This window comes from Carcharodon carcharias, chromosome X (assembly GCF_017639515.1).
Source record: "Carcharodon carcharias isolate sCarCar2 chromosome X, sCarCar2.pri, whole genome shotgun sequence".
Lineage (NCBI taxonomy): Eukaryota > Metazoa > Chordata > Chondrichthyes > Lamniformes > Lamnidae > Carcharodon > Carcharodon carcharias.
This window is the reverse complement of record NC_054507.1, coordinates 12,986,982-12,999,608: the sequence shown is the minus strand read 5'-3', so window position 1 is coordinate 12,999,608 and position 12,627 is coordinate 12,986,982. Positions and strand designations below refer to the sequence as shown.

The 12,627-nt window shown below is 44.5% G+C and overlaps 1 protein-coding gene across 6 annotated transcripts in view; it reads left to right on the top strand.

The window, feature by feature from the left end:
- Positions 1-12,627, top strand: part of LOC121273298 (rho guanine nucleotide exchange factor 25-like) — a 525,914-nt gene that overhangs the window by 332,910 nt on the left and 180,377 nt on the right. For 4 of the 6 annotated variants that reach the window (XM_041180384.1, XM_041180389.1, XM_041180387.1 and 1 more), the window contains one exon: positions 6,033-6,161. The exons of 1 other annotated variant lie outside the window; for it this stretch is intronic. In XM_041180384.1, coding sequence (XP_041036318.1) covers positions 6,033-6,161 — 129 coding nt within the window. The remainder of the gene's footprint in view (positions 1-6,032; positions 6,162-12,627) is intronic. One more of the 6 variants, XM_041180385.1, reaches the window with a different exon arrangement.

The window sequence follows — 12,627 nt, the reverse complement described above, 5'->3', positions numbered from 1 at the left end:
AGAAGCCACACCCCGAATGATGTCAGGAACTGAAGACACACCCCTTGAGATCGGTCTCAGCTTGATGGCAGATAAATGTTTTACTGTGATTTTCAATCCTTTTAAACATTCAGAACACTTTTAAAAATATTTAAATACTTCTAAACACTGTTAAACGCTTCTATAAACTTTGGAAAATTGTTATAAACTTTTAAATACTTTAAAAAACTTTAAAATCACTTTAACACTTTCATAAACTTTTACAGACTTTGAATGCCCAGTGACTGGTCCTGGGAACGTTTTGGGCAAACAGGCTTGGTTTTCAGGAGGACCTGTGAATCCATAGTGGACTTTAGCATTTGAAATACTTTAAACTGTCAGAGAAAAGAACAAATGATGTTTTCATAAAATAAATTCAGCTCCCATTTCATTCCCAGTACAGCCATGTCATATGATGTAACTTTCAGTCAATGCTTCAAAAAATTGTACACAAACAAGCTGGTAAGATGGCTGCCACAAATTAGGTTACTTTTGGCATTTCGACCACAGATAGTATCAAGTCATTGGCGAATACCTAATTAAATATGGACATTGGTGATGGTACCTCACAGCTATTTGTGGAATTTACACATCTCATTGTTCAAGGATGGGCCAACACCTAAAGACTATGGAGCTTCAAGACTGCCTGTCTTCATGTTTCATATTCAACAAAAGGGAAGATCGAAACTTAATGGTGACTATCAACATCCCATTGTACCACAAAGGCCTCCCCATCCAAACCAGACTGGGTGGACCTCAGAAGTGTTAACCCAGTGGTCATGTGATCAAACCTAGTTTCAGGGACTGCAACCTTACCTCAGGACCCAGGAGATCCATCGGAACCATTAGTTATCAGCTAGTCTGAGGCCCAGACTCAGAAACGAGCAAGTGCTTAACCTGTTCCAGTTTCAAAATTCATCTGAAAACCAACCTCTTCGATATTTTACTACAAGAAACCTCACAACCTGCTGTGAACCCTTCACTTTACAAGGCCCTTACTTTAACTTTAAATCATCAAATCCATTCAAGAAACCACAGCCCTGTCATGTGAGAGACTAGAAATCATAAATCAGAGACTGAATTAACTGTAATATGTAAAAGTGCACTATCTTTATCTGTATCCAATCATTGTGTGTGTGACTGAGTGTGTAATGTTGCGTTAATTTGGGGTAAGTGTGTGAGAATAAATAGCCTTCTTTATTTTAAACTCACAAAAGCTTGCTGCTTGATTATTTAATTGAATACAAACTCCAAGGGTAAGAAAAGATTTTTTCATTACTTCAAAACATGTTCAAAACATTACTGATTATGCATAGTAAGATAGCAAATACATTCTGTCCATGACAACCTATCTCACACTCTTAGCACATGAATCTCCCTCCCTCCTAGTCTGGAACTCTCTTAAAGCGAGGAGGGTGCTTGCTACAAAGCCCATGGTAAGAACCTGCTTGTGGAGTCTTTAACATTGGGAGGCTGTTGCACCGTTGCACTGCAGCTACCACACAGTTCTGGGTGACCAGGAGACTCTCCTGCTCTTACTGCCTGTCAGAGGCATATTGGAAGGATTAAATAAAAGCAAAGTATTGCAGATGCTGGAAATCTGAAACGCAAACAGAAAATGCAGCAGGAAACAGATTTAACATTTCAAGTCTGTATGACTCAGATCAACCTGTTTGGTCACATCATGAACACACCTTTCATGACTATTAAGTCCCAGTGTGGGACTTGAACCCAGCTCTTCAGTCTCAAAGGTAAAGACATTATCCAGTTCACCACGATCTAGAATTGCACTGAAGCTATCCAGAGGGATTCAGAAGCAACATCCTCTCCCCACACCCTACTCTTCATACATGTGTAGCGAAAGGATGTGCAAAAGCTAGGATTTATAATCGTTCATTTAGAAAAGAAGACAGCGGAAAAACACAAGTGCTTTGTTTATTTTTAATATCCTTTATTAAGTCTACAGTAAACAGTCGTTTCCACTTGTCATTCCCTCCACTGGCAGCTTTGCTTATAATTTAATGGTGTTAACAAATGTTTATTGGTGAGTGCGTTCTGCTTCGAACACCATTTGAACTTCTCCTAAGATCATATTGCCTAAACTGGCATCATCATAAGCCCATATACTTCGAAGAGTCCCTTCTGCATAGTCCACACCATCAAGTTAAGATATAAGGAACTTCTATCAAAGACTGCAATTTCAATCCATAATTCTTTGGCTTACTATTTTTGCTCATTCAGGATTCTGTATCTCAGAAAGCCAGGTTTTACTAAATGATGGAAAAGTGAACACAGCCTCAGCTATAATGAGCCCCGGGGCAATCATTTTCAAACAGGACATGAAATGTCTCTGAAGTTAATTTGTATGGAGGCTGCTGGATTGTCATGTCCTATTCAATGTTAATGTGCTTGATTAATTTTAGATGTTATAACATGAACAGATTAAGCTGTCTGATCATTTTTCACCACTTTGGAAAGTGAAATTGGTTTCTATTGAATTTGCTTTTTTAAATTCAGTTTGCAACATGTTTGTAAACTCAAGATTTAAATTCTGAATTTTCTGTTGCATATTGCAATGCAAGCTTAGAATTAATTTCATTAAAAAGTAGGTCTAACAAGACCATTAAATTCATCAAATTTGTGCTGCCAATGGCTTTCTAATGGTGGATGTGCTCCTGACCAGGCCCTACGCCTGCTAGTATCAGTCCTAAATGAAAATAAACATAACTTCTGGGCAATCAGCCCATATTCCTGAATTACACTTCCTTGATGCTTTACAGTGTGGTGGGATTGTCAGCATAACTCTGCCGGAACCTATTGTGGCACAACGCAACTATTAGTTTTCAGCGCAAGTGCGATTGCTGGGAGTTGCAGCGCCATTGTGGCCCTCTATAGTGGTGAACGTTTCAGTGTTTGCTGCTATGGGACCCGCAAAATCCGGGCCGTTGTGATAATACAGTTGCTGACCCATGAATATTGCAACATGTTAACTTATGGTAAGAGAGTTGCTAACCTATCAATATTATAACGCATCGTGTTGCAGTAATAGTGTCACTGATCCGTCTATATTATAATGCATCATGTTATGGTAATTGTCTCTGTGACCTTTTGAAGATTATAATACGTCACATTACTGTAATAGGATCATTCAGCCATGAATGTTATAACACATCACATTGCAGTAATTGACTCAGTGACTGGCAGATATTTTAAATACGTCATGTCACTGTAATAGAATAGCTGATCTATGAATATTATAACACACCATATTATGATAATAGAATCACTGACTGGTGAATGTTATAATACATCATGTTACTGTAATAGAGTCACTGCCCTCTGATTATTATATTGCGTTAATAAGAGTAATTGACCCCCAAATATTGTAATACATCACTTCCTTGTAATAGAGTCAGCGATCTGTGAATAATATGCGTCACGTTACATTAATAGGGTCACTGACCTGTTAATATTATGATGAGTCACATTACAGTAATAGAATCCCTGAGCTGTGAATAATATTGGACGCCATGTTATGGTCATGGAATCACTGACATGCCAGTACTATAATGTGTCACGTTACAGTAACAGAGTTTGCTGGCCCTGTGAATATTATAATTTATCAGTTGTGTGAAGCTGTCATCCCATTCTGACGGTGGCAGAGCAAGGTTTCAAACACAATGGGAAGAAGAGTCCCTGCCCCCAGCTCATGTCCTGGGGTCAGGCATTATGCATGTGTTAGGTGGTACCTGTGCCAGCATTGGTCCTGCTGCTTTGCCCACAAAGCTGGGGTGGCAGGATGTGGATGGCGTAGCGTGGTTAGCCCCAGTTTTGGAAGATCATCCCTACTGCCCTCGAATGTCATTTTCCATTTCTCACACCAGCAATCCTATGGCCTCTGTAGCTGCAGTTGCTAAATTGATGCCAAACTGTGGTCAACTTTGTGCTCTGGACCCATAGCCACTGGGAACAAGCTTCAGACTGCCCAGCCTTATCTCTCATAGTATCCCTAAACATCTATAATCTACTCCAGCAGCTAAACTGTGGGCCAGGAGGAATTGTGTCTGAAACTGAAAACCCCTTTGGGGGCCCCATATCCATAACACTTTACATACGAACTAGGAGCAGGTGTAGGCCATTCAGCCCCTCGAGCCTGCTCTGCCATTTAATAAGATAATGATCTGACAGTAACCTGAAATCTGCATCCCACCTACTCCCAATAACCTTTCACCCCCCCCCCCCCCCTTGCTTACCAAGAATCTATCCAGCTCTGCCTTAAAAATATTCAATGACTCTGCTTCCAACTCCTTTTGAGGAAGAGAGTTCCAAAGACTCACCACCCTCTGAGAGAAAAAAATTTCACCTCATCTCCGTTTTAAATGGGAGACCCCTTATCTTTAAACAGTGACTTCTAGCTGGGAAGTAGTGGCATAATGGTGTTTTCACTGGACTAGTATTCCAGCAATTCAGGGTAATGCTTTGGGGAGCTGGGTTCAAATTCTGCCATAGCAGATAATGAAAATTCAGTAAAAAAGAAATCTGGAATGGCTTCCAGAAAATGTCTATGAAACCATTGCTGAAATTCATAAAAACCCATCTGGTTCACTAATGCCTTTTAGGGAAGGCCCACAGCAATAGAGTTGACTCATAAATGCCCCCTGACCAAGGACAATAAATGCTGGCCTAGCCAGAGATGCCCACATCCTGTGAGCAAGTTTAAAAAAAAGTTCTAGATTCTCCCACAAGAGGAAACATCCTCTCCATATCCACCCTGTCAAGTCCCCTCAGGATCTTATATGTTTCAATCAAGTGTCCTAAACTCCAGCAGATACAAGCCTAGTCTGTCCAACCTTTCCTCATAAGACAACCCGCCCATTCCAGGTATTAGTCTGGTAAACCTTCTCTGAACTGCTTCCAACGCATTTACATCCTTCCTTAAATAAGGTGCACAGTACTCCAGATGTGGTCTTATTAGCGCCCCTGTACATAGCCTCCCTACTTTTGTATTCAATTCCCCTCACAATAAATGATAGCATTCTAGTATTATTGGGTTTTGCCATTCATTGTCCAGTGGACTTCCACCACAGGAATGCCACTGGCCCCAATGAAATACAAGGCCATTAGTGCATCAATCTGGGCTAGATTCACCCACATCCCAGTGATAACTATGCAAATCCATTGTACCAGCTAGTCCACCAGGATACATTACAGTGTTAATACTGAGACATCACACCCTGCCAGAATGGAGACGATTGGGTAATTTCCCCATCAATCACACCTGGAACCTGCACTATATGTAACTGGGATTGATTTTACACGGTTTATTTGTATAATGTAGCTATCCTCCAGCATTTTGCTGGAGAAATAATGCTACTGGAATCGAAAGGTGTTGCTGTGGTTTCAGTCAGGAGTTCTGTTTGCTGTAGTTTGTCGAGATTGTTTAAATAGACTATGTTTGCTGAATTAAAAGATTGTTTACTGCTGGGTGTTGTTTAAATCGTTTTTGTTGCTTTTTAAGTAAGTAGACTCTATTTGCTATAGACTGTTGGCTGTAAGTCCTGCCTATGTCCTCCAACTCATGGAATAATACAGTGGCGTCAATAATATAAAGTGCAAAGGTTGAATGATTGTGGTCCTTTTCTAGGCACTTGGGATCATGGTAGGTCCTGGTTGCGTGTCTCATGTAATTCAAATACAATCAAAGGAATGCTTAATAACTGTGATACAACGACTAAGCTTTATCAAGCAGTGTTCAGACAAGGGCTGGTTCCACAATCCTACGGTTCCACCATGGAGAGGCACTGATAGGGAGGGTGTCATGGGAAATTGTAGCATGTGGCCTGTGACTTCCTGTGGCCTGAAATGATTGGGTAGAAAACCATGGAGTGTGCTCCTGTGAATTCTCACCATTTGCATGGCTACCTACTGGGACCTTGGGACCATGGAATCAGCCCCCTATATTGCTCAAAACTGAAGAGATCCAGATTGTTATTATCCACTATTATTCTTGACAGAAGGCGTGGAAGGATGGATCACTAAGCTGCAGGTTATCCAGGGATGAACGGACAACAGCTGTAATTCCAGAGTCATCTTCAGCTCCTACTAACGTCTTAAAGAAGGAGGTGGAAGAACAGGACACTGCAGTAGGTCTTCGATGTAATCTTCATCTCCTTTTCTTGGTCATTAGAGTGGCTTGTGCCATGTGGGCTATCATGATATAGAGGCACTAATTTCCCATAAGGGATTGTGTAAACACGTTGTGGGTTTATTTATTAATTCTAGGTACATTTGAACAGATGTATATGAACAGAAAGCTTGAAGACATCAGAGCTGCAGAGCGGTGTGTCTGTGTTCAGCTCCAGACTGAAGTGAAACTGAGGCTGGATCACATGACGCACTTCCCTTCTAGTGATGGTATGCTGCCATCACTTAAAGGCATATTACAACAGTTTGGTATTGTAGAATATCCACACAATCAGTGGTGGACAATCTGCTTCAAACATGTGAATGAATGATATATTGCTCTTGCAGTGTTGAATATAAGGAGACAGCACAAAATACTATGGGAAAAGTGTTTTGGGGGAAAATGCATCCAATAAGGTGCATCAAAACAAAATAAAGTGTGCCAGTTGACTACAAGAATGTTAACACATATTTTGTTCATACTTATTGCTCAGCAGGGCTGTAGGAGTTCAAGGAGGTTAAATTGGTACTTTATACAATATTGACATGACTGCGCTTGGAGTACTGTGCTGGTCACTATTATTACTGAAGGACTTAAGAGAAAAATAAACAAGCTGATAGCAGGTATTAAACCGATCAGTAGTGAGGAGAGTCTTTCTTAATGGGGGAAGAAAAGGACTTCTGGAGAGACATGATCTCGGTTTTATAAAGGTGTAAAGAGACATGGTCCAGGCTTTATAAGGAGATGAAGAGACATGAGCGACATCTTATTCCACCATTACTGGTCAGTAGGTGCACGAAAAACTTTGATAAAAACAAAAAAACTGCGGATGCTGGAAATCCAAAACAAAAACAGAATTACCTGGAAAAACTCAGCAGGTCTGGTAGCATCGGCGGAGAAGAAAAGAGTCAACTCTTTTCTTCTCCGCCGATGCTGCCAGACCTGCACAAAAAACTTTGTCAGCTCTCCTCTAAAAGAGATCAAGGGAGACAGAAGCAGTCGAGGCAATGAAACACTGAACAAGGAAGTGAAACTGGCTAAGAGAGCGCAACTAACTGAAAGATCAAAACAGGCTGAGAGATTAAAAGTGATCAAGGGAGCGTTAATGAGAGATTAAAACTGATGAAGGAAGTGCAGTTGACTAGGGGAATGAAACTGACCACGCAACTGATTAAGATAATGAAACTGTCAAGTGAGTGAAAGTGACTAAGAATACCTTACGGAGTGATTAGAAAGCAATTGAGGGAGCGAGAAGCCTCTTTTTTTTCAGTTTAATGCCAGTCCCTGTTACCAGAGCAAAGAATAAAACTCAGCCAGGTAAAGATTTCACAGTATCAATATTCTTAATAAATTAGTGTTCATTTCAAAAGTTGATAGGGATCCCCTCAAAATCTCTGAGCAGGATTTTTTTAAGTAAGATTGAAACTATCAATTTACAGCACAGAAACAGGCCATTTGGCCCAACTCCCCAATGTCCATGCTCCACATGAGCTCCACTCCTCCCACCCCACTTCACTCTGTCAGCATATCCATCTATTTCCTCCTCTCGTGTGTTTATCTACCTTCCATTTAAGTGCATCTAGGCTATTCACTTCGACCATCCCACTTTCAAACCAATCTCTAATTATTCTAATTCCTGTCTGCACATTCAAAACATGACTTCCTGTCAACAATTTAAAAAAAAACAGAAGGAAAAACCAGTAAAATCTGGGAATTTAGCATTCTAGTCCAAACTGGTCTTGTCTACCTTAAAATGGAACAGCAGTAAAACTGGAAAATAAGAATACTGGTCTGAACTGGTCTTGTATACCTTAAAATGGAACACCAGTAAAACTGGGAAATATGAATACTGGTCTGAACTGTTTTTTTCAAATACTTTTGTCCTTTTTTCAGTCTTAGAAGGTAGTTGGGAGTGTATATTCAATGCAGCTCGAGTGTACATTTCACCTCTCATTGTATTTTAAGACCTGGGTTGATTGTGGAGGTTGGGGGTTGGGGTTGTGGTTGGGGGTGGGGTCCGATGACAAAAACTACAAAGGTTTGTGACCTGTCATTCCACCCTGAATTGAGGGGAGGTTCTATCTGTACAAATCCAAAGGATAATAAGCAGGTTGACCTTCATTAAAAGGAATTTGAACAATCCTGTTACATAATTCTCCAAATGTCAGATCATTCAAGTTGACTTTACGATGAAAAAGGCCCAGTAAATGAAATTTGGCAAAACAGAGATATTAAAAGATTCAGTGATAGTTTTTACAATTGGATTGTGACCTCAGTGCATAGGAATTGCAAACTATCATATTTCTGAAATTATTAGTTGGAGTATACCTGTCACTCTGACTTCTGTGGTTTACTGTGAAAAGTTACGAGAACGTAGAGGAAGTCCAGATAATGACAGAGGAATAAGGAAAAACTGAGAGTACTCAAATGAGGAATGAGGGGTGGACACAGGAGGACAACCACAGAGTGGAGAGAGTCAGCAACAGGAGTAAATGACAAGACAGAGAGCAGGAGACAAACAGAGGGTGAGATGAGAGATTGCATGATATACAAACAGGTGGAGAGGAAGGTTCCTGCAGCAGGGGGTGCGAGAGCTGCAGAAGGGAGTGAAAGAGATGTAGGACAGTGAGGGAGATGTAGGAGGGAGTGAGAGAGACTTGGGTAGAGTTAGAGAGATGTAGGAGGGAGTTAGAGAGGTGTAAGAGGGAGTGAGGCAGAAGCAGAAGGGAGTGAGAGAAACACAGGAGGGAGTGAGAGAGATGTAGGAGGGAGTGAGAGAGATGTAAGAGGGAGTGAGGCAGAAGCAGAAGGGAGTGCGAGAAACACAGGAGGGAGTGAAAGAGATGTAGGAGGGAGTGAGGGAGATGTAAGAGGGAATGAGACAGAAGTAGAAGGGAGTGGCAGAAATGCAGGAGGGAGTGAGGGAGATGTAAGAGGGAGTGAGGGAGATGTAAGAGGGAGTGAGGGAGATGTAAGAGGGAGTGAGGGAGATGTAAGAGGGAGGAGGCAGAAGCAGAAGGGAGTGAGAGAAACACAGGAGGGAGTGAGAGAGATGTAGGAGGGAGTGAAGGAGATGTAAGAGGGAGTGAGGCAGAAGCAGAAGGGAGTGAGAGAAACACAGGAGGGAGTCAGAGAGATGTAGGAGGACCTTGAGAGAGATGGAGGTGAGATGCAGGCTGCTAGCCTGAAGTCCAGTTTCCTCTTCTGAGGTTAAACCGCAACTAAAGACAGAATCCAAAAGCTGCTTAATTAAAGCAATTCAAACGACTCACGTTTTGGTCATGTGACAGGGTGGTTTCAGGTCAAACCATTCAGCTAATGATGTACTTTAAGGACCCTCATTAAAACTCATTGTATTTTGAGCAGATAACTGTGGAGCCATTAGCACAACGTTGGAGATGAGGAGCCCCAATAGCTCTGCCTTTGTCCAGAGCTGGCTGGTGCAGACATATCGTCTATTAGTCTTTTGTGTTGGCTTGGCTGGAATGTTCATACAATTCAAGGGATGTCATGTTCTAGGCGCTTAATGTGTTAGCCATTGTCCATTTTTTAAAAACAGAATTTAAACAAGAAAATATGGAAGAGAAACAAATTTTTAAGATTTGTTTTCTTCATGCCTTTTTGGTGTGATACATTTATGAGCGGAGGATTGTGATATTCTGCAGAAGTCCCAGCAGAGCCAGTTCTGAAAAAGTTGAGTGCAGAGGTCACTTTTGGAGCCACTGGCAACAGATGGCCCCCTAGGCTGTGTGGCGTCAGATCCTCCCAAAGAGTTTGGCAGGTGTGAGCCACCGCATCCCTCGACAAGTGGAGGTGTCTATGGCACTCTCTCTCGCTCATCTGCAAGTACGAGGTGTCTTTGGTACACCCTCGGTTGTGCCAAACGCCTCTGTGGAATTGGTACCCCTGCCTCAGCTTTTGGGTCTTCATGGAGCCCCACTGGCTCATGTTCCTCAGGGCCAGGCTCTTCCCTTTGCCCTGCCTGACTGTGACGGGTCCCGCTTCTCCTCTGCAGTTCCATGCGAGCCATGATGAGAGCCTCTATTGCGTCTCTGTGGGAAAATTGGACAGAGATACGATTGAACATAACCCAGCAATGATGACCTTTCATCACCAAGCTAGGGAGTCAATGTGAAGCCCTTCGGCTGCCCCTAGTCCAGGAATTCCATCACCACACCTTCCCTTGTAGCTGCACAGCCTTAAAGATCACCGGAATCTGACCACCACCCCACCCCCTCCCCCACTCCAGATGCCCCCAGCATGACAGCGCTTCCACAGAGAGGGGTTGTAGCTGGATGAGTCTAGCTCTATGAGCCTCAGGCAGACACTGTCAGGCTGCCTTCTTTGGAGTAGACTAGAGTTGTTTGCATATGCACTTTAGCCGTTGCCCCTTTCCTCTTGGATCCTCGTGACATTTGCATATTCCTATGAGAGGGACAAATGGTCATTCAAACCCAATTAACAATTGGCCCCAAGCTGCTATGGATTTCCTCAAGAATGCGCACCATGAGTTAAATCGTCCAAGTCCTTCAGTTGGCATTTGAGTCTTCCAAACATGTTTCGGCTGAGCCTTATTCTCCAAGTCCTGAAGCGGAAACTATTAGGGTGTCCCTTCAATCAGCCCAAAAGTGCAGCAGTCAACTCCTCCCACAAGCCCTCAGACCCCTCCCCTGGTGATTTTTTTCCAAGGTTATTTTTCAACTGTGTCTTTACACCATCTGTAAATGGTGCTGCTCTGCTTCTATGGTGAGATCATCTTCCAACACCCCATGTCACCGTCTAAGTCCCTATAGTCCTGGAAGAGCACCGTGTGCGAGTTTCCCTCCCTCCGATCAGTCCCCTGCCTCCCCCCTCTAATCCTGGAGCCCATCGTGATTCTTGTAGATATCCCTGTCTTCCCCCCCAACCATTTTCTGTGGATGTCTCCATGCCCCATGTCAACCTGACCCCTCCCCATCTTGAGGCACTATGAACAATGACGTACCGAGACCCCCCACTATGAAACCATCAAGTGCCCCCCCCGCCAGGTCATTTATCTCTATCTACCTCTTCCCTCCTGTGCTCCAATCAGTTACCCCCCACCACCGCCCCCCCCCCCCCCCCCCAGTCATGTGATTCCACCATCCCTTCCCTCCACCTCCCCCTGGGCTTGTCAACCACCCCCCCCCCCCCCCCAATAATGTGTCTCTGTCAGCCCCTTCCCTTTTCTCTGGCTGGTCAGCCCCCACCACCACCTCCCAGTGCCTTACAAACCCCACCCCCCATCCCCCTTCCCTTCTGCTGGTCTTGCCTGAGCAGCCTTGGCATGAGGTTGGAGCAGCCACGAACGCAGTGCAGTGAAGGGCAGTTGGCCAGGTGGTGATTCACACCAGCCAACTGAGCCACTGGCATTAGGTTTGGAGTGGGGGTGGGGGGGGGGATGTGATTCCTGGAGCTGGGTTTTCCATGAGCATTCATGAGATGCAAAAGGCGTGCAAATGCGGTGCCCGACATGGCGCAGCAGAGGGCAGCCCCACCCGCCATGAATCTCAGGAGATCGCCAACCGCTTTTCATGCCAGCGGGAAACTGGCACTTTGGATTTTCCGATACCACCCACCATGATGCCCGCCGCTGGCGAGAATGGAAAATCCCACCCCAGGGTGGGGGTAGAATCATAAGGCTGGATTTAATCCAGCGGGAACCATGGTAGTTGGACCCACTTAATGGGAGGAGAGGCTTGCCCCCTCTCAGGTTCCCTGCAGCGGCAAAGCTGCAGAAGGGATTGGCGGCAGTGGGATATCAGGCTCATTGATGGGCCGATTGGCCCCCATTATAACCAAGGCCACTGCAATTTACTGGTGCCTCAGGCATTTAATGGGAGCCACATGGATATCCCGCACCCTTGAAAGACCCCCCCCCCCCACCCCCCCCCCAAGGTAAACCTGTCGGGTTTGCCAGCAGCTTTCTGGATGGGGGTGGTGGGGTGGGCCGGGGGATTGCGGGGCAGTGGAACCCTTGTTATTGGGCAGTCTGTACTGATCGGGAGTCTCCACATTGGGAAAGGGGGATCTGCTGAAAGCCAGTCCCTTGCCCTTGCCTCCAACCTCTGCCCCCTCTCTCCCACAACCCCGACCTTGTAATCCTCAACCCGCCTTCACTCGCCCTTAGTCTGTGGGCCCACGATGTTCGTAGGCCTCTGGTGGGTGTAGTGCTGCCAGCAGCCACTGCTCCCACTGGCACTGGTGGTGACAAGTAGCTATTGGCCTCTGATTGGCCTGTAGCTTTTGGAGGTGGGGGGTGGGGGGGTTGGGGGGTGGTTGCTGGACCTCCGCCACTGGGGACCTCAATTGTGGAGAAGGCCTGATGGTGGCCAACTGAGTGCTTGAAGGGCACTCGATTCTGTCACCGTCAGGATAGGGTTACCGACCGGGGTGGGGCAAGACCC